The sequence below is a fragment of the Eupeodes corollae genome, chromosome 3, assembly GCF_945859685.1.
Source record: "Eupeodes corollae chromosome 3, idEupCoro1.1, whole genome shotgun sequence".
Lineage (NCBI taxonomy): Eukaryota > Metazoa > Arthropoda > Insecta > Diptera > Syrphidae > Eupeodes > Eupeodes corollae.
Genome location: NC_079149.1, coordinates 6977191 through 6999568, shown reverse-complemented (window position 1 = coordinate 6999568; position 22378 = coordinate 6977191). Strand labels below are relative to the sequence as shown.

Genomic DNA, 22378 nt, shown 5'->3' with positions numbered 1-22378 from the left:
CCTCGTATATGTTTTCACATAAAGAGCTACCATATGAAGGTTGATGAATTTGTTTTTGTTTTATTTATATCAACGCACTTTATATAACAAACAAAATGGCTTAATATTGTATATAATAAGGGGATGAAACAAACTTGTGTATGCATAGGTAAGCTGTTTAGGATCTTTTACCGATATTTGTTTTTATTTACATTCATAAGTCTGCTTTTACTTGGGTACGATCTTTGTATATGAAGAATGGTTTCTATTACCTATAAAGCTACAATGCGATTCATATAGATTCAACTTGTTCCTTAAAAGCTTTTTTCCCTTAGATAGCTTTATTGTAATTTCATATTAGAAGAACCAGGATGGAAAATAAATAAGATAAGAAAGAGGCAGACCATGAATGTTTAAATTGTAAGGCGATCGCCTATTGGTTGTGTAGTTAGGTAGCAGGTAGATGTCTAAAACGACCATAGAATAGTTCACTTGGCGTGCTTAGCTTTATGCAGATAGATAGATAAGGGCATGTTTATGATGATAATGAAGGAATGTTATTGGTGGCTAGAAGGTACATACTACATTCCTTCTTTACTACAAGTTTTCAGCGCAAACATAACTCCATGTTTGCGCTGAAAACTTGTAGTAAAGTTCAGTCTATTTTTTTCACTAAAGTTTTAAAAAACAAGCATACGAACAAGTACAAGAAATTGCTGTTCATGTGTTGTTTACAGTCAGGCTCTTGTGCGTTTTGGATTTTAGTTAAGAAGTGACACGTAAGCAGTAGTTGTAGAAGTTGTACGTAATTCCTTTATAAATAGGTACAATGTGTATGCGTTGAAAAAGTGATTCTAATAGAAAATACATATACTCTCTCTGGCCAGTTTCTTTAACTTGTAGGTACTAAGTATTTATTTTTTTATATAGGCGAAGGCCAGTTATATACAAAGTTACCAAGATAATACTTCTTGATAGACTCTTTAAAATAGATTGTTGATTAAATATACCTATCATATAAATGTGTACCAAATGCACTAATTTGGATGAAAGCTAGGAATGTAACTACAATTTTGTCAAAATAATGCGCTCTTTCGGGCTCATGCACACTAAAAATAATTAAAAAAATAATATTTTAAGATTCAAAATTTTACCTGAAAAATAAGTTTTTCTTCAAAAATTTAAATGCCATTTTATAAATAAAAAAACCGTTGATTTTTTAAATTTTTATTTTGAAAATCGTTAGAGCGGTTTTTTTTTTAAATTAATTTTTTATATATAAAATTTTCCAATTTTGTTCTAAAAATATTTTTGGAATGCAGTTATTTAGTGATTGTAAATATACGTCTTACGTTTGAATTTCGTAAAAAATTGTTGACCCGTTTTTGAGATATAGAGTTTTGAAAAATAAAAATTCAATATTTTTTAAAAAATCCAAACAATTAAAAATTGAATTTCTGTTAATCAAATATTGTTAAGGAAATATAGGAGATTATTCAGAAAAAAAATTATTAAAATCAGTTCATAAGTTGCTGAGAAAATTAAAAAACAAAATAACGGTTCTATGAGCGGTACCTTTCCTGAGCAATACAAAAATATGGTTTTCTTATAAAAAGAAGCCAAGTTAAAAATAAAATTTTAGAGAAAATTTAAAAAAAATCTATCGGTTTGTTTTTGAGAAAATTCGAATTTTTAGTTTTTGACCAAAAAAATTGTATGGGGGCCACTGTTAGTTTTGATCTTAAAAAAAAATGAAAAAAACGCCTAACGCGAATCTGCTCAAAACCTTAACTTCCAAGTTTGAACTCAATCGACCCAATGGTTTAGGCTGTAGGAGCGTGGACAGACAGACAAAACCGACCGGACGGAATCGCGGGACCCACTTTTTTCGACTTCTCTACCATCGTAATATCATGTTTGATTAAAATCTCGAGTTCGAAATTTTGCACGAATGCAAAACTTGCCATATAGTTCCTATATGTCGCAAGTAAAAAATGGATGAAGGCAAATAACGATTGATATCCATCCTCTTTTACTCCTTATAGTTTTGTGTTAGCAGTCATGTGCTTTTATGATGAAACTATTAATCAATACGACAGACAATCGAACCACAATTTTCCGCACCTTATAAAATAGGTTACTGTGAATAGAGTACATACATATGTATGACCATACATTCTAAAGTAATATAAAGAACACAAACAATTTCAAAATGTATACAACTTCTAATATCTAATATTTGACTTGACAAACGACATAAAAAGGACAATGATTCTTAAGTGACATTTTTATAACTGTTTCCGTTCGATTTCGAATAATTGTACTTTTACTATGTACAGTATACAACATTACAGTACAATTGTTTTGAGGTGTCAGATTACATGTTAAGTAGAGTGCTTTGTAAATTTCGTAAATATTATTGGAAATTAAAAAAAATATATTTATTGGTTTTTTGTATGTAGGTATACTTTTTAATCGTTTCTGAACAGGTTTTAGGTCATTAAAATACGTTTCGTATTTTTGATACCGAAGTTTTTGTGTGTCAAACCAAAGCCTGTCAACTGGTTTGGTTAATTATAAACCGAGATAAGTCTTATGTCACTTTGCAATGTGTAATTAAAAATGTTACTTTATTCTTAAGTAAAATAAAATTGACTTTAAATTTTCATGTTCTGTTACAAGAAAAGCAGGCAGGTTAACCATTTTTGTTTATCAGCAACTAGTTTTTGTTTTTCTATATATGCTTGTCAAAATTTAGTTAAAATAAAATAAATACCAAAAATTGCTAAAAACAGAATGAGTTGAGTTTAAATTTAAGATAGGATGACAGTTACTTATTGTAGTATAGGAGCTTCAGAAATGTCATTAGCCACTACAAGTTACGTAGTCCATTCGATTTGTCCAATTTATCATAACTTTTTCAATAAATCTTCCCGAATGGCGTCAATAGTGGATTGAATGTATGTAGGTTTTAAAGGTTACTGATTTGTCAGTACCTACCAATGAGTTGAATGTGATCGAAAGGCGTTGAGAAGAGCAGTTTAACGGACCATTTTAAGGAATAAAATTATCACAAGAGTAATGTTGTAATAAATTGATGGCTAGGCGCACTGTATGACAAAGTTATGCCATCTTATTAGATGTCCAATGCACAATTAGTAAAAACATTAAATGCTAACATTGGTTCTATATAATAATTTACTTAAATCTTAACTTAAAAATAACATAAAAAAGAGGCTGGGATGCGACCCACACTGATAACTTCCCATCCCGTCTGTCGATTTGTCTTGCTTAAAAGTTTGTCTATATGTACTCGTATCAATTTTTACCAAATTTGCGTACTATTTTTTGTAGATTTTATTTTTTATGAAAAAACGAACTGTTGAATTTTTATATAAATATTACTGAATATCGAAAACAATATTATCTGTGAAATAAAATAAATTTGAAGCCAATATTTTTAATTTTTGAAAAGTTATTTGAGTCGAAAGTAAATTTTTACCAAGTTTTAGTATTATTTTTTTTTAGAGTTTTATTTTTGTAAAAAAACTGTCAATTCGATTTTTTTCGAAATGTTATCGAAATTGAAAACAATATTTCTTAAAAGATTAAATAAGTTTGAAGCCTAAATTTCAAGTTTTTGATGAGATATTTGAATCGATATTCAATTTTTACCAACTTTGAGTAATTTTTATTTTTTATAAAAAAAACTGTCGATTCGATTTTTCTTAAAATTTTATGAGATGTCCAAAACATTATTCTTTTTTTTTGGGGATGAAATCATATTTTCGTCTTAAAATTTTGGAGGTGACAAATTTTTAGAAATTAAAGAATTTGTAAGATTTACTGGTTAATTGCCTCCTAGGCTAATGTGACTGAGATTATGATTCAACTCGACAAAAAATAGATGGACATTAAATTGTTCCATAGTACAGTATGACGCAACATCAAGATTTGGAATTACAAAAGCAACACACATCAGAGTATTCCCAAATTCTCGGGAAAATTCTTTGACGGAATCCAGTGCTTTGTTAGCTTTTATCTGAATACAACTATAGTGATCAGTGATCGTTGATTTTAATTCTGGTAAAACACTAAGGTCAGAATAAATGGTTTCTGTATTAAAATGTGACGAATTGAAAATAAAGTCATACTTTATTATTTAACGTTTGCGTGTAAAATAAATTGTCCTGAGAATCAAACGGTTTTTATTGCACCACTCCCAAAAATTGATTAAGATCTATTTGTAGCTCTTAATAGAGTTAATAAAACAAAATATTTGAACATCACCTGCATAGATCAACGATAAGGAATTATTTAAAACAAAAGCCAAATCATTAATGAATTAAAAAAATAGAAATGGATCAAGGTGACTCTCTTGAGGTACACCAGAATTAACATAAAGGGTTACTTCTGAACCGAACGCTATACTATCATCTTAAAGATATGAAGAAATTAGCATAACGAAAAGTAGAGCATTGTAATAATTTAATTGTAGATTTTTTCACAAACAAATGTTGATTTTCACAGAAGAACAATTTAAAGAAATTATGTCGCATTCAAGGGATTCAAATAATTAAGGAATAGCAAACAATTTAAAGAAATTATAACGCATTCAAGGGATTCAAATAATTAAGGAATAGCAAACAATTCATAACTACATTTTAAGAACCTTTTTCTATGGGCTGGAGTTAGGTATGAATGTTTCCAAAAGAAACGTAGACAATTTCAGAGACTCGTTGAAAAGCAGAAACAGTGGTTAAAAACATTTTTCTATTCAAACCAGGACTGAAGCATTCATTTAGCTTTAAAATATTGTCTTGAATTGATTTATACAAGATGAATGTATCTTTGTGTGTATAGAGAAATAAGAGAAGAAGTACTCACAGAAGAAACATTTCCAAAGGCAGTCCAGTCTTAAAATAATCTGCGCACATGTTTGAAATAAACTCTACGAAAATGTTTGAAGAATTTTGAAATGTCATACCTGCTACATCTCCGTTAAATTTACGTTTACTATTAAAATATCTCCAAAACGCACAGTTTTAGAAATGAATTGATAGCACAAAAAGTTTGAATAAGTCTTACGTACTTACTTAAGGTGAAACTACTGTCCGGAGCGGAGCTGGGCCTCAACCAACATGAGTCTTTAGCCAGCTCGGTCCCTAGCTAGCTGTCTCCAGTTTCGCACGCCAAGTTTGTTAAGGTCCTCTCCCACCTGGGTGCGCCACCTGAGTAGCGGTCTTCCTCTACTGCGCCGTCCCTCTGGATTGGATTCGAAGACCTTTCGGGCTGGAGCATTGATGTCTATTCGCTCTACATGACCTAGCCATCTAAACCGATGGACTTTAATTCTGCTAACTAGGTCAGTGTCGCTGTACAGCCTGTACAGTTCGTCGTTTTATCTTCTCACCCGAATAAGTTTTCTCTCCAAGCATCCTAAGACGTTCTCATCTTTCTTTGACAGGGTCCAGGTCTCAGCGTCATAAATGAGAACCGGGATGATCAATTTCTTATAGATGGTTATTTTAGATGCTCGAAGAGAGGACTTTCCTTCTCAATTTCCTTCTAAGTCCAAAGAAGCAGCGATTTGCAAGAGTTATTCTTCGTTTGATTTCAGCGCTGGTGTCGTTGTCTGTTTTTATAGCGGTGCCTAGGTAGACAAAGTCCTTAACTACCTCGAAGTTATAGCTGTCTATGATGACGTTTTGTCCAAGACGTCGTCGTTCAGTGTCCTTTTTTGATGACAGCATATACTTGGTCTTGCCCTCATTGACCACTAAACCCATCTTCTTCGCTTCCGTCGCAATGCTCAAAAAAGCTCCACTGACATCACGATTTGATCTTCCAATTATGTCAATATCATCTGCGTATCCGAGGAATTGGATGAACCTTTGGAAGATTGTGCCTCTAGCTAGTGTTGACGGTTGAGTTTTGCACAATTCTTTCCAGAACGATGTTGAAGAAGTCACATGACAGTTCATCGCCTTGTCTAAAACCATTTTTGACATCAAATGCATCGGTGAGATCTTTTCCGACCTTGATATAGCAGCGTGAATTCTCCATCGTCATTCTGCACAAACGGATAAGTTTGACAAGGATGCCAAAACTAGGCTTTGCTCTGTAGAGCATTTATGCTGTCATACTTGGCTTTCAAATCGATAAAGAGATGGTGGGTATTGATGAAGCACTTGGGTTTTTTGCAAGATCTTCCGTAGTGTGAAAATTTGGTCGATAGTGGACTTTCCTGGTCTAAAGCCACACTGATAAGGACCTATCAGGTTGTTGACGAACGGATTCAGACTTTCACATAATACAGCAGATAGGATCTTATATGCAATGTTAAGGAGACTAATGACTCTGTAGTTGGCGCAATTTAAAGGGTCTCCTTTTTTATGTATTTAAACTGCTATGGTAAAAAAACCACACACGCAATTTTCTTGAGAGCCCTTTCTGCATCTTTCTGCCTTATTATCTGTATAACAAAATTTATTTAAAGTCGATATCTCTACTGGTTCTTGAGCTATGGAAAACAAAAAAAACTTCGCGAACGTACGGACATACGAACGTACGTACACACGCACAGACATCTTTCTACAAATCTTTTATTTCGACTCTAGGAACCTTGAAACGTCGAGAAATGTCAAAATTTTCAAATGGACAAATCGGACCGTTGTCAAAATTAAACTAATCGTAGTTTAAAAAGATAAAAAATGACACATTTTTTAGAAATTGTTTTTGCTTTTAGGGCTTTGTTTTCATCTAGCTTCACATGGACATGGGTTTGAGTTTTAACATTAAATCTAAACTGCTGTTTTAGTGTATTGTCTTTTTAATAAATGAATTGAAAGTTCACCCATCAAAGACTTAAAATGATGGTATTTTAAAGGTGAACAAGGGCAGGAACAAAGAACTTAGTTAATTACTAAAAATACTAAAAAATACAAAATTAAAAAAAAACGTTCACTCTTAAAAGACAAAAGTAGAATTTTCAAAATAAATATTTAAAAGAAGAATCAAATAAATGGTGTTCATTCCTTTCTTTTAAGTGGATGACGACATGTACTGTATTCCAATTATCACTTTAAAATTCCTGTTTTATAATACTTATTGTTCTTTAATTTAAAAGTAGACAAAGGAAATTTTGTATCAAATAATTGAATTAATTCCTTAGAATTCGATTAATTTTCACCTTTTAATATTTTTCCTTTATACAAACTTTAAGAAAAGACACTTTTCAAATCAATTAACACACCTCACAATAAAGAACCAACAGACCACCTGTGGCGTTATTTTTAAACTAAAACTTATTTTCTAGAGTCTAGGACTCTAGACTAACTCAACAGTTGTTAGTAGACTAATTGTATTTCAGAATTGCAAGTGTTGCCTTTCCCTAAAAAAAAGTCTACATGTTTGTATCCTTGCGAAAATATCTTAAGTCAATAATATCATATTAAGTAAAATACAAAACAAAAAAAAACTAACTCTATCCGGCGACATTCTCGTAGTAGGTATATAGTCAAGGACAAACCTTACACAAACTTCCCACACATAATGTCTTAACACTTTCTTTAATAAAATACAAACTATACAATCCACGTGTTAAATACTTTGCCATAAAATTTCGTTAATTTTTGATATTGTTCTTATTCCCCCTTCGAAAAGTGTGTAGGATTAAAAAAAGTCAAGATCTATAAGAAGATACTCCTACCTAACCGTTCATGCTTATGGTATCCCTAATTTTCCCATACCAAAGGTCATCGGTTTTGGTATACATTGGTCGTTACTTTAGGAAATTTATATGACCTGAAAAGGGCCTTCTGTTGTCAAATTAAGTAAGTATCTTAAGACAAAGTCCCTTGGGATACTCTGTGCTAAAAAGTACAAAAAAATAGATATGTATTTGAATTAAACATTTTCAAGGTCTATAAGACTAAAGTGCCTCCCTATGGAAATGGTTGTAGGTACACCATCGAGAATTCATAAATCAAATTTTAATGCTCCTAAAATTACCTAAAAAACAACAAGAACATTGAGCTTCAAAATTATTCATTGATACAATTTTTAACGAATTTTTTCTAAAGGTTTGTGGATGAACTTAACGAAACTTTTCTTTCGAAGCTTTTTTTCTTTTTAATGAATTTCAGTAGCTTTTTTCTAAGAGGGTTTGTGGTATAGCAGCTTTGTAGCCCTCCTATACACATGACTTGGTGGAGCGCATGAGCACTCCAACAGTTTAACTTGAACAACATCTGTCAAAGAACTGTCAACACTCTTGGGGGTTGTTTTGCTTTTAAATAACAGAACTTCATTCATGAAATGCTGAGAAAATTATAGTATGAGAGAGGGAACCCTACAAGCCCAGAATATGCTTTCGAAGGGTGGGTTTTTTTATATTTCATCCCGATGCCGAAGCCGATTAAAGAAAAAAGCTTATTGGTATAAGACTTGAAGAGAGGAATAGAGAGAATTTTATTCTATGCTTTTCCATTGCCAACAATGCCAACCGGCAAGAGTTTTGACATTTGGCTTGCCAACTTTTTCTCCACAGTTATCTTTGAACTTTAGCTACGGTTAGACGTGTGTTTAAGATAGTAGATAGATATTTCTAGTTATAGATTAAAAGTTTAGAAGTAATATTTTTTGAGACTGGGATCCTTTTTTAGCTAAAGCGTCCATAATCCATTTAATTTTAGAAACGTGAAACATTTTTGAAAATTTAAATGTCAAATTAGGTGTGGATTTTCGTTAAGTTGGATTCGTCGTGAAATCTTTATTCGGGTACCTTGTTCTTTCTTAATTGGGGGAAAATTCGATTTGATTGATGAATTGTTTTATTTTTAATTTTCGTTTGTGTCGTTCTTATCTCTCGTTAAGTGCATTGGAAAATATTAAAAAATAAAAAAAGCTCATTTTTGTGTATGTCGTTCAATTGCAAAACATCCCTCTTTGGAAACAACAACGATACGATAACTTTGTGGCATCGAGCTATGTACGAACCAGAGAGAGAGGGTGGACAGCAAATGTCAGAAAAAAGGTTGTCGACCTAATATGCAGAATAAGCACAGCTCAGAGTCAAGTCAAGACATAGAGGCAGAGGCAGTAGCCAGCAGCCAACAGCAGCCAGAAGAGGAGCAGCAATTTAGCAGTTTTTAGTCGATTGCCTTTACCCGACATTAGAGGGTGTGGAGTTTTCTGGAGTTAATTTTTTGGACTCTATACCTGTCAAAGCTTATTCAATTTAGGTAAGTTTGTTTTATCACAAAACAGTAAACATTGATTAAATAAAAATGAGTCTACCGATATTTATAAAAATGTGTTAATTTTTGTGTATAAATTATTATCAACAAATAGCCATGTGCTTTTTATATCATAACATTTGTAGACGGGGGTAGTGCAAAAAAGTCGGTAGGTATACCGCCGAGTATCTTTTGTGATAACAGCTGCTGCTGCTATCTAACATTTCGCTTCGGTTCGATTCGATTCGTTTGAATTTAATTTTATTCAATTTATATTTTCGTGCTAAGAGAGAGGAGTGTTGTAGGTAGATATTTCTTTTTATGTTATTTTTATCTCTCTGTTCTTTTTCTTTGTTGTTGTTTTTGTTTGATATTAAAATTTAAATTAAAAAGAAAAAAGGCGATTGAAGAGTAAAAACAGGTTCTTTTATAAATGAATATAAATTATATGAATTTATAAATAATAAGAACTGCAATTTAATGACGTTGATTATTAATTTTTTTTTAAAATTTATTTCTTGGCGCGTAACGACGACGTACAAAGTTCCGCGAAAGAGATTGGTTTGGTCTTTGGTTAGGTAGGTAAGGTACGTCGTCGTGCTACGTCGGGTATAATATATCATGTCTCGTGTAGTGTAAGTCTTGAAAAAAATGTTAGAAAATATTGTACTCAAGGCCAGCAATCCAACATGCAATAATATAAAAATATGTAATTGCAATTTATTTTATAGATATACATAAACAAACGGCGAGCGGACGGACTGGTTAACGTTTTTAATGTTTATTTCTTTTGTTAGATATGCTACATGCTTATACCTATAAAAGGCGGAAGATTAATTGAATTTTATTGAATGACAGTATATATTTTATGTTTTTGTGGTTATAACGGATGACCGTTGAGAGTAATATTGTATTCGATGATGCAAGTCTACCTTAAAGGTCTTAATTTATAGTTATTATAATGTTATTGGAACATTATTTTGGCAATTATTAGATTTTCTTCAATCGAAAAGTTTCATTAACATAATGAACAACAATTATTTACCTTAAAGATGGATTTGGGGAACATCTGTGCTTTGACCAAACTCGTTAAAATAAAATTCGGTAGTATTTTATTTATTAATTCTCAGTTTAAAAATAATAGGTGATTTTTCATAAGTGAAATAAGGAAGAGTGTTTTTTTCGCTAATTCAGAGCTTCAAAAGATTACCATAAATGTTGCATCATTTTAACAACAATAAATTTATGAACTGATACATTTTAACAGCAACATTTTGCATATAATAAAATACATATGATTGAACTTAACATCTGAAGAAAATATTAGATTAGGAAACCTATTTTCATTTATTTTGAATAGCAATTTTTAAAGGTTTTGGTTATCAAAAAATGAACTACCGTTTGATATCTTGTTACAATATTTTGGACAAAATGCAATAACTTGAAAGTCAAAAACATTTCCCATTCTCGAGAAATTGGATCCAAAAATAAATTTTTAACGTTTGAATATTATTTTTCAACCATTTTCGTTCTTTTACAAAAGTCGTCAGTTGGATTTTGTTCAAATATTTTGCCAAATATTGACACAAAATGACGATTTGATTCGACCCACAATTATCAACTTTCCCATCCGTGTCCGTTTGTCAATTTTTCCAAGACTTTAACAATATTTTGAGTGAGTGAAAAACATTTATATCTTTCTTTGAGTCGAAAACCATTTCTTACCAGTTTTTTGGTCTTTTTGTAGATGTTCGTCTTTTGTAAGAAAGATGTCGTTTGAATTTGTCTAAAAAATAACTAAAAGTTAGAAACAATATTTTGCATATGAAAAAATAAGTTTAATTTTAATTTGTATGAATTGCAGTAGAATTTCTTGAAATCTTTTATTTCTGTTAAAAAACGATTGAATTCTTCCAAAAACATTATTTGACGTTTATAACAAAATTTTGCATAGAATGAAATAATTTTGGAGTCAAAAACTTTATATGATCTCAAAATATTAGAATCAAACATAATTTTTACCAATTTTTTCAAAAAAATTAATAAATGTTATAAATAATATTACATTTCTAATTTTTCGAAAGATTTTCCTTTGAGTAGTTTTTTTTAGGTTTTTATTTTTTGTAAAATAACGCAATTTCAATTGTTTAAAAATTTTCTCAGTTAGCACAAACGTTATTCATCTTTGAATTAAATTATTCCTGAGATAATATAATAAATTTTTGGTTCGTAAAATATTCGAGGCAGCATAATTTTGTTACATTTTTTTCCTTAAAAAAATAATAAGTTAATCGATTTTTTTTTTTTTCAAAGTTATACTAATTTCGAATCACGTCACATTTTATAGCACAATTTGATTGAACTCCCGAGCGTAATTGAGATACTTGGGGTCAACCAAAATTTCAATTTTGTTTAAATTGCTGCAGTAAAAAAAAACACAAACTCTATTTTTTAAGTCAATTCTGCTTCTTTCGAAATTTAATTTTAAATCGATATTTCTACTGATTTTCGATATATGGACCACGAAAAATGCTATCCCAAATGTACGTAGGTACACACGCACAGACAGGCATATCTCTTTAGTACAGATTCTAGAATCCTTGAAAAGTCAATAAATGTCCAAAATTTTTAACTCAACAAATCAGACCGATTACAATAGATTTTTATGGGAAGTTTTAAAGACAAAAAAAAGAGGATGGGAGGCGACCCACACTGATAACTTCCCATCCCGTGCGCCTGTCGATTTATCTTGCTTAAAAGCTTGTAGGTTTTCGTGTTGGGTTAAAAAAGTTGCTAGTTGGATTATACTTCAAAATTTTAAAATTACCAACAGCATTTTTCATATAAAGAATAAGTTTAATTTGAAAATCTAGTTTTGTTAAATAGAGTTTTAGTCGAAAACAAATGTTTACCAATTTTAGAAGCATTTCTAAAATTTTTACAAATTGAATGAATGAAATTAAATTGAGAGATGTCTGGAACCGAACATCAATTATTACCAAATTTGCGTACTATTTCTTGTAGATTTTATATTTTTAGGAAAAAAACGTACTGTTGGATTTTTATTAAAAAACTTTTGAATATCGAAAACAATATTTTCTGTGAAATAAAAAAGCTTGAAGACAAATTTCTTAATTTTTGAAAAGCAATTTGAGTTAAAAGTACATTTTTGCCAAGTTTTAATATTGTTTTTTTGTTAGGCTCTTATTTTTTGTAAAAAAAAACTGTCAATTCGATTTTTCCAAAACGTTTTTAAAAAACGTTATTTTTCGTTGCACAATTGATTTGGAGATAAAATCATTTTGTATTTGTTAAAACATTTTTTTCGAGAACGTACGGACATATGGACATACGAACGTACGAACGTATGTTCACACGCACGCACATATATCTTTTTTATAATCTTTTATTTCGACTCTAGGGACCTTGAAACGTCGAGAAATGTCAAACTTTTCAATTTGATACCATCGGTACCATTAGAATAACTTCCTATGGGATGTTAAAAATATTTGTTTGTTTATAAATAATATGCACGATTGAGTCGTACGAACTTTTTTATATCGCACCCATAGAATGAAAGTGACCTAACTCAAAAAATGCAACTTGTGGGAGAGGACCAAAAAGTCTTCAACAAAGGGTAGTTGTAAGTAATTTTAATTGTATTTCTCACATAATTTGGCAAATAATTAACTTTCATTCAAATATGTATGTGAGAAATACAATCAAAATTACTCAAAATTACACTTTTTTGAAGACTTTTTGTTCATATCCCTCAAGTTGCAATTTTTGAGTTAGGTCACTTTCATTCTATGGGTGCGATATATACAAAGGGCATGTTTAACAATATTTCATTTATTTTAAGGTTAAAATATATGCCTGCAAAACAAATTTGTTTTCAAAAAATTAAAAGTTAGAGAGATTTTTTTAAAAATTAATTTTGTAGATATAAAATTTTTCACTTGTAGTTTAAAAATATTTTTCGTATGCAGTTGTTTAGAGCTTATTGAAATACGTTCTACATTTCAATTTCGTAAGAAAATGATGGTGCATTTTCAAGACATACAATTTTTTAAGGAACAAATTTAATATTTTTTTTCTAAATCCAAACAAAAATGTTTACATTTTTAACCATCAAACATTATTAAAACAGTATAAGAGCTTTTGGTAAAAAAGAATTATTGAAATCGGTTCATTACTTCTATAGAATTCTTAAAACAAATCAACGGTTTTTTGGGTACCCTTCTGGCGCAATACAAAAATGTTTTAAAGTCAAGTTAAGAAACAAAATTAGGCAAAATTTAATAAAAATCTATCGATTCGTTTATGAAAAAAATCGAATTTCCGATATTTGACCAACAAATTTGTATTGGGACTTTATTTTCAGTTTTAAAAAATGAAAGGAAAAAACGCCTAACAAGAATTTTCTTAAAAAATGATTTGATAAAAATGGAAACATGTTAAAATGTTTTAAAGAGTAAAGTTAATGAAAAATTTGTAGTATACAAACAATTGTACCACAAATTGTTGTAAATTCTGTACTTTAAAATACAGACTTTTGACGTACAGATTTTTGACGATGAATAATTTTGTTTATAAAGAATTTGAATCTTGACTACTGTACATGCAATATTATGATGCATAAATACAATACAGTATTTCGACTCCAATCTTCCAATAACTTACTACGAAAATTAATAATGAAACAAAATGAATTATTTTTTAATTTCTTGTAAACCATATTCGGAAAATTAAAAAAAAAAACGTTTAAAAACAATATTTTCTGCAACTGCTATATTCAAATCAAATTCGTTTTAAATATTTATATATTTTTTTTTGATAATTTTATCTACCACAAACACTCTACACAAAAATTACACTTAAAAAGAGGCTACGGCTTTTTTTTATTGTATTGATTTTTAGTGATGAATTAGGAGGCTTAACTTTAAGAGTATCCTCTGATGAATAAAAAAAAACAGGACTGTTTTTAAAACTGAGCTTATTTATTCAATTCTTCCGGTCAATATATCAAACTTATAAATCAATTCAAAATACTGGCGGACACATTTTAGATTCAAAGTTAAGACTCTTTAGAAAAAATATTTCTAAAAAAAAAAACAAATAAACGTTTTGAAATCGAATAATAAGCAAACGCATCTTCTAATATGTTTAAATACCAATTAACCTCTCCTTTCAAAGTTCTTTAGCAAACTTCAAACTGGAAATTTGTTCCTTCATTATTTGTTTACTTTTCCATCCAGTAGTGTAAGAACCTTGAACCTGATAAGGTTCAATACTACATAAAAGTTTGCTTATCTGTTTCACTTATACTGAGTTCTCTTTTTAAATTCTTATCAATTTTGTTTTTATTCGGATGATAAACTGAACATAAACAATTTACTTGCTTTTTCCATGCTTCATGCTTTGACCTTCAATACTCTACGAGCCAAGTCTGATATCTGGCAAAAGTTTTCATTTGTACAAGTCAAATATTAATTGTAAACATAAATAAGTAAGTACATAAAATTTGTTTTATTTATTCATTAACAACATTAAATTTAAGTTTAACAATATCACCCAAACCACATTCGACAACATCACCCCCTGCTAAAGCTGTCGATCCATCAGGTGTTCCTGTCAATATCAAATCATTAGCTTCCAATGTCATGTATTTCGATGTATGTGCAATTAATTCGGGAATTTTAAATATTAAATCCTTTGTATTGCCCTTTTGACGAATTTCACCATTGACCTTTAGCCACAAATCCAAATCATGTGGATTCTTCACCGCTGACAATGGAATCAACGATGAAACTGGAGTCGATGTATCAAATCCTTTACCAAGTGTCCATGGATGTCCATTTTGACGAGCAACTCCCTTAAATTGAAAACAAAATATTTTTACTTTGTCTAATTAGATCTTGTTTTTCATACCAATTCACATTGGGCAGTTAAATCCAAAGCCAAACAATAACCACCAACGTAATTTAGGGCATCTTCCTTGGATACATTTTTACAGGTTTTCTTAATAATAAATCCCAATTCAACTTCATGAGCTACTTTTGTGAATACCTTGGGAATCTAAATAAAGAAACAAAAATTTAATTAAAAAAAAAGTGCAAGATATAAATCTTTGCTACTTAAGTATACGTACAACAATGTTCTCACCCTCTGAAAGATAAGATGAGGTAGGCTTTAAAAACATCAAAGGTACTTTCGGCACTGGTACACCCCGAGCTTTAACTATGTCCCTTAAAGTAGGTGGTAAGCTTTGTACTCTAAATTTAATATTTAATAATTTACTTACATATAATTTAAAGCAGCTCCAACAATTTTCTTGCCATCTTTGGCAAAGTTCTTCAAATCAGCTGATGCCGAACTCATCATACCGGTTGTAAAAGTACGTCTAATCATTTTCGTTCCACAAAATATTGCTGTAGACGGGCTTAATTATCTTTATAAGTGAACTGATAGACGATATTTTAGAATGACCAACTAAGTTGATAAGAAAAGTAGAATTAATAACAAAAACAAAAATAATCTTTGAGAAAGTTTGAAAACAATATTTTTCTATGAGTTTTGAGTGAGATTTGATTTTGGTTTAAGGAGATTAAAATTAATACAGTCAGGACCATTTGAAAAGCTACACTTAGAAACTTGATACATATTTCGACCCATAACTTGTTTGATATTATAGTTTTCATTGTTTTTAAAACATTGATCGATTTTGAAAACATTTTTTTCTTTTTTCGGACTTCAACTGTTAAATCGTTTTTAATAGTGTTGCCAACACTCTACTTAAAAATAAGCTGAAAACTCAATTTTTGACATAATTTTGAAAAAATATTTTAATGTTATGTTTCTCTCAGGAGAACATTTTTAGCATTTAAATCTATTAAACATTTTGTTTGTTACTGGATCATTTCCCACAGGTATTTATTTATAAAACAATAAGTAAACAATCTTTTTTTAAACTCAAATAATTTTATATTTTAATTATATTTTGAAAACACATCAAAAGATGAAATTAAAAATTTGAATCAATTGTTCATTTGTTACGATATCAAAAGAACAATTAAGAAAATCGTATTTTTATGTAAGGAATGAAATATTTCATATTACATTGCAGTCTTTTGTTTATTATTTGAATTCTATGTAAGCGGTTATTCAACTTATCAGACATTTTTATTATACTCGTAAAATATACAAAAGTATTATAATTTTCTTACAAATCTTCAAAGTGAAAATGAAAGTCTGCCCGGCAACAATCGATTTACATATTTATTATTGTTTATTTTATGTAGAACAAATTAAATTCCAAATTCAATCGTTGATAGTTTCTTTTTTGTTAATAGAATTTTCGTTTGCGTATTTCTAAAATACTATTCAACCATTTAGCTTGAAACATAGATACTGATCGAATCATAGATAAATAACTTAAAATCCAAAAAAAAACGGGAGCGTTTTGGATTTGTTTCAAATGGACTTTTTGCGAAGGGCGCTTGTAGCTAATTTTTTTTTAAACATTCCAGACGCTATCCTAGTTTCTGCTTTATCTAAAGTTAATACAAATAAATATCAACAAATTTCTTTATTCAAGTACTTAGCCTTCATTTGGTATATTTAGGAACAATTATTACGTTAAGCACGGAATTCATTGAGCTAAAAGCTTTCTGTTACGTATTATTCTTGTCGTTCTAGTTAAAATGTGATAAAATATTTCGGATTTTTAATAGTATTTTGTATAACCATATTCATTTGTATCTAAAGGCGATGACAACTCTAAAAATAAAACAAAATTTTGCAGTTGACAGAGATTGGTTTTATTGGTTTCTTTAACAATATTTCAAAATCAATGAAAACGTCTAAGCCACAATTCGAAATTAAAGAGAAAAACGAAAGAAATTTATTTGAATTTGAAAACGATGAAGAACGAAATAGAAATGGGCAATTAATATTAGTCAATGGATTTTGCTTAACTTTTTTACCGCAGTGGTCGTCAAAAATCTATTTGATGCCAAAAGATATCAATAATGAAACACAAATGTTGTTGAATGTCAAGAACCTTCCAATTCTATGACTTCCTTTCACACGTATATTAGATTATTCCTTTTAATATTTTTATTATTTGCATTGCTAAAGGTTGTCTTTTTTAGTTATTTTTCTACAAAGTTAACCTAATTATATAATTTTAATTTGGCAAATTTGTATCAGTTATATTGCATAGAATTTTTTGACACATTTAAAAGTCCCAAAATGTATGTTATGTAATGTGTTACCATATTCTACTTTTGGTAATTCTAAACTGACATCTGCCAACAAAAATGTTTAGGGCTTCCATTACTCACTACAAAGAAAAATTTAATTGAAACAAATTTAAATTTGAAAAACCCGATCGAAAAAAACGTATTTTTATTTATTTTGACACAAATCCCTAATAATTTTTGAATCTATAATGTCAGCCCTCAGAATGTTTTTTTTTAATGTTCCCGATAGAAATTTAAATTTTGGTTAAGTTTTTGGAACCCTATTCAAGCAACAAAACATATTTTTTCTAACCCTTGGTTCTTACCTCAAAATGTATGAGAAATTAGTACTGCATGATTTATAACACCTCTTAAAAACATAAAATGTTTATCAAAAATATATAACACTTGACTGATTTTTGCTAAGTCCTTTTCCACATCACGCTATTACTTCAGCTTTAGATTTTTTAAGGCAATGTAAATTCATGAAATATGTGTTGATTTTCAAAATCAAAAATACTTTTAGTACTTCACACAATTTTTTAATTCAAGAAGCAATGAACTATTAGTTTTTACATAGTTTTTGACAAACAAGACAAAAAACGTTCTGAAATTAATTAGTATCCTGATGTGGAATCACTTTTCTGAACAACGTACTCACAACGTAAGTATGTATATCACTTCAGACATATTAAAAATATGAAAATAATATTAAAAACGCTTAAGTTGAGCATAATGAGGCTGTTTAGAACTACATATTTATTTTTCTCTATTAGTTTTAAAAACACCGTATTATGAACTTTTTAAAAAGGTATTTTTCAAAAATTTAACTTGTTTGAAGAAGTTATTAAGTCAAATTCCAACTTAGGACTAAATTGTCAGGGAAAGTATTAATTGACAGACAACAAGTTAAATTATTTTAATTTGTCACTATATCATATTTCCCTAAGTTTTAGGCTGCCAAATTCACAACATGTATGAGAAAATCAAATACACTTAAACTTTCTCAGGCGTATTAATATTTATTACCTTAGGTTAGGATCCAGATATAGTTTTGCATTTAAACAAATCATTGAAATTCTTTTGCAAGGCCAGTTAAAGAGATAATTTCCAAATGTTTGTCAATTTAAAAAAAGTCCTGATTAAAATCAAGCATTTTAGGTTAAACTTTATCAATGACAAAAAAATGAAAGGTCATCTTTGAAAAAAAGAACTTACTAAAAGAAAAGTTTAGGGTATATTGAATGGTAGACAAAAACTTTTGTATTCTTTATATCGACTCGACATCCTGCTTTCTTAAAATCTAAACTGAAAGCTGTGAAAAAAAGTGAGAAATTCAATTCCTATCCAAAATTTGGAACACGCCAATAAATAAAAACTTTGTATTAGGTGTTAAAATATTCAATACCAAAGAAAACCATATTTTGTCTAGTCTTAAGCTTACTTACTACAAAAATGGTGAGAAATTTGATTTTTCTTAAAAGTTTAGAACACGCTTTTATGAACATAAATTTGTATCTAATTTTCCATTTGTCAGTCCAAAAAAAGGCAGAAATTATGCCTATGAAATTTAATAAGAAACTTAAATCTATCCACGAACCAAGAATTGCTAATTTTATTTCAGACCATAAGCCGGCCCTGAAGTCAACCACCTGAAAAAGTATGTAGTAAACACGTTCTTCTAAACAACAATTTGGCACACATGTTCTTACTGCTTGTATAGGTTGTAAATTTAAGCTAACACCTCAACAAGATCATAGCACTTTAAAATTCACTCCCGGGTCCCGATATGTCGTCCACCTATATATTTATGTTTCACATGACCGTGTTATGTGTAGTGTGAATTCCGGTCGGTAGATGGCGGCATTAAATTAACATAATAGATTTTCATTATTTAGACTATTCTAATGAGAATTCAAATATTGCCAAACCCATTTTTAATTTTCTTCGTTAACAAAAGAAAAATGAAAACAATTCAAATGGCTTGCCGCCTTATTCTAGTCTCTCTCATCTTCAAATGGAAAAGCATAGAATTTTAATTATGTACATAAAAATGCTTATTCTATGGTTGCTTTTATTGTTTTATTCGCTTTTTCATATAAATGAACAATTGAAAATACTCGTACTCGAATAAAAGATACAAAAATTATGTACAAAAATAAATTCATGTTAAGATTTTATGCAAACTTTGCCCATGGCCACCAAAAAGTAAAACTTGTGAGTGTTTTCTGTTTTCGACCAAAATTAGAACATTTTATCAAGTTCAAGATGCCAAAAGATATACAAATACGAAACATTAATTTATATTTCAATATTGATTTCTGATTGTTTCTCGTTGGAATATAAAGATAAATATTTATTGTATTTTCAATATCAATAAATTGTATACAGAAATGTGATATGGAAGATAAATGAATGAGAATCAATTTCATGTCAGTCACTTAGTTCTCCGAAAAAATAATAAAACAAACAAACAAACATTCAAAGTGCTTATGAATGGAAAAGACTTACTAGTCAGAGCTTTTAGGCCTTTTTAGCTAGCATTGTGAGTGATGATGGATGTGTTATTAATGACATTTGCTAAAGTAAAGACATTCAAATATTATCACAATCACCACAGCACAGCAATTTGTTACATAAATATAATAAATTAAAAATGGATCTAGTTTTATTTTTGAGTAATTAAATACATAATACCTAAAATGTGGGTAAACTTTATAATTATTTCATTTACATTTTTAATTATAAATTTGTTATTATTTAATCGCACTCAAACCACATTAATTTATAATATTAACTTTCTACGTACGTAATTTTTGTTAATCGACAAAATATGAAGAAAATAAAAAGAAACTGAAAATAAACAAACCAAGAGGCAATATGTGTCCAACAAAACTGACAGACACACAGACACAATGAACGACGTCGGCGCACTAAAATGTAAACAGAAAAATGTAAAAATTGAGGTAAACTTTTGTGAATATAGTAAAAGAATACCAAACGGAGTCGCATGTTTTTGTTTAGAATGTGTAAACCATTTAATATCGTTTAAGTACTTTTAAGAAATTGAGTTAATTTTTCATTATTATATGAATATTTTTACAGACTGTTTTGAAATAAATGTAATGTTCAGTTTTTTAAACAGTTTTCGAAAACTGTATAATACAATAATTTGGGGTAATCATTTAAATTTGTTCACATGATATTTAAGTGGGAAACATATTCTTCAGTAATTCTAGTACTTTTTTCGCATGGTTCTTATATTTTGTCAAAAACCTGAATAAAATCATTTCTTTGTTTTAGAGAAATTTTATTATTAATAATAGTTTTATTATCAACAAAAGGAGTTTTATTGTTAAAAAGAAATCAATGGATGTTTATCCCTACCTTTGCAATAACATTTCATTTTCATTACACTTAAAACATTCATCATATTGATGAACTGTTGTTCATCTTAAACATTATATTGACAGTAATATAAATGAAAAAGGTCGTCAATGTAATACAAAAATAATCCATTTTAGTTTCATGTATTTATAAGATGAACAAAACTTCGTCAATATGATGAATGTATCAACTGATAAATCTCGTACAACATTTATCAATTTATTTTATAAATATGATAAAAAAATGTCCCCTTAAATTTTTCATCAAACTGACTACTGCGTTGATAAATACGATGAACGTTTTTGATGATTTTTCTTAGAACATCATAAAACATTGATCATTCAATAATATGATAAGTAGTATTCAATCTTATAAAATATTTATCAATATTTTATGTTCTTCAATATTATGATTAAATTAGTAATTTTGATGATCTTATTCACCAATATGATGATAAGTTTTATCAATATTATGAACGAATTGTCTCAATATGAAGACTAAATGAATGAATGAATATGAAAGCTTTCAGAAATAATATAATCTAAATGTTAAGAAGTTTTTCATAAAAATGATAATGTGTTCATCAATATGATGAACTATTTGTTAAAAAACATTAACAAATATGATGAGTGCATTAGTAAATTTGATAAAATTATATGTAAATATGATGATTTCCTCATTAAACGAATAGCTAAAGAATAATTCATTTATGTGATGAATGCGTTAGTCAATATTTTAAATAAATCATTCATAAAGATGATGACCTTTTATCAATTTGATGCATGTAAGAAAAGTAGTCATAAATATAGATGAATGGAAATACTCTATAATAACTCCTCTTCATAAATCAGGTACAAAAAGTTCGATTGAAAAATACAGACCAATTGCAAAAGTGCAGTTAATTAATAAGGTTTTCTAAGATGTAGTAAAAAAACAAATTGTATAATCTTGTTCATAATAACATTTCAGTTTACCAACATGGTTTCTTACAAGGTAAATCCACTACTACAAATTTGTCAATATTTTCAAATTTTTGTCTATTACAGATGGAAATGCATTCTCAAGTTGACACTATTTACACTGATTTTTCAAAGGCTTTCGACCGCGTTCAACATAGAGTTCTTTTAAAAAAAACTAGAGATATATAGATTTGATTCACAGCTCTTAATGTGGATAAAGAGCTATTTAGTTTAGTAGGTAGAAAACAGGTGGTCAAAATTAATAATACCTTATCTAAGGAAATTATAAATTTTTCGGGTGTTCCTCAAGGTAGTCACCTGGGACCACTTCTTTTAATCATTTTTTTTAACGACTTACCTTTACATCTTACTTTTTCTAAATGCCTTCTATTTGCTGACGATTTGAAAATATTCATATCCATAAATTCACTTAAAGATGCAAAAAAAGTTCAAATTGATTTAAATAATTTAAGAAATGTAGCGTTGTGACATTTTCTAGAAATCACAGTCCATTATATTGTAATTATAAACTTGAAAATGACAATTTACAAAGACTTGATAGCCATAAGGA

The 22378-nt window shown here is 29.1% G+C and overlaps 2 protein-coding genes across 3 annotated transcripts in view; one reads left to right on the top strand and one right to left on the bottom strand.

The window, feature by feature from the left end:
- The first annotated feature begins 8547 nt into the window (after window positions 1-8547).
- Window positions 8548-22378, top strand: part of LOC129950119 (kelch-like protein 17) — an 83310-nt gene continuing 69479 nt past the window's right edge. The window contains exon 1 of the mRNA XM_056061947.1: window positions 8548-9224. The gene's annotated coding sequence lies outside the window, so the exon portion shown is untranslated. The remainder of the gene's footprint in view (window positions 9225-22378) is intronic.
- LOC129950120 (uncharacterized) lies at window positions 14729-20392 on the bottom strand. Of its 2 annotated transcripts, none has more exons than XM_056061949.1 (5): window positions 20271-20392; window positions 15523-15710; window positions 15370-15466; window positions 15150-15296; window positions 14729-15093 (listed from the first exon to the last, which is right to left on the bottom strand). In XM_056061949.1, exons 2-5 carry the CDS (start codon window positions 15627-15629, stop codon window positions 14752-14754), a joined length of 693 nt encoding a protein of 230 aa, XP_055917924.1. In that variant the 5' UTR covers window positions 15630-15710; window positions 20271-20392; the 3' UTR covers window positions 14729-14751. The 2 variants fall into 2 exon arrangements, with proteins under 2 accessions (XP_055917924.1, XP_055917923.1); XM_056061948.1 differs by having other exon boundaries at window positions 20196-20305.

Excerpts from the sequence above, each read along its gene's own strand:
- LOC129950120 (XM_056061949.1), bottom strand. The coding sequence starts at position 15,629 with ATGATTAGACGTACTTTTACAACCGGTATGATGAGTTCGGCATCAGCT. Across the intron at positions 15,467-15,522 it reads GGAGCTGCTTTAAATTATAT|GGACATAGTTAAAGCTCGGG; the intron begins GTAAGTAAATTA and ends ACCTACTTTAAG. Across the intron at positions 15,297-15,369 it reads CAGAGGGTGAGAACATTGTT|ATTCCCAAGGTATTCACAAA; the intron begins GTACGTATACTT and ends TTCTTTATTTAG.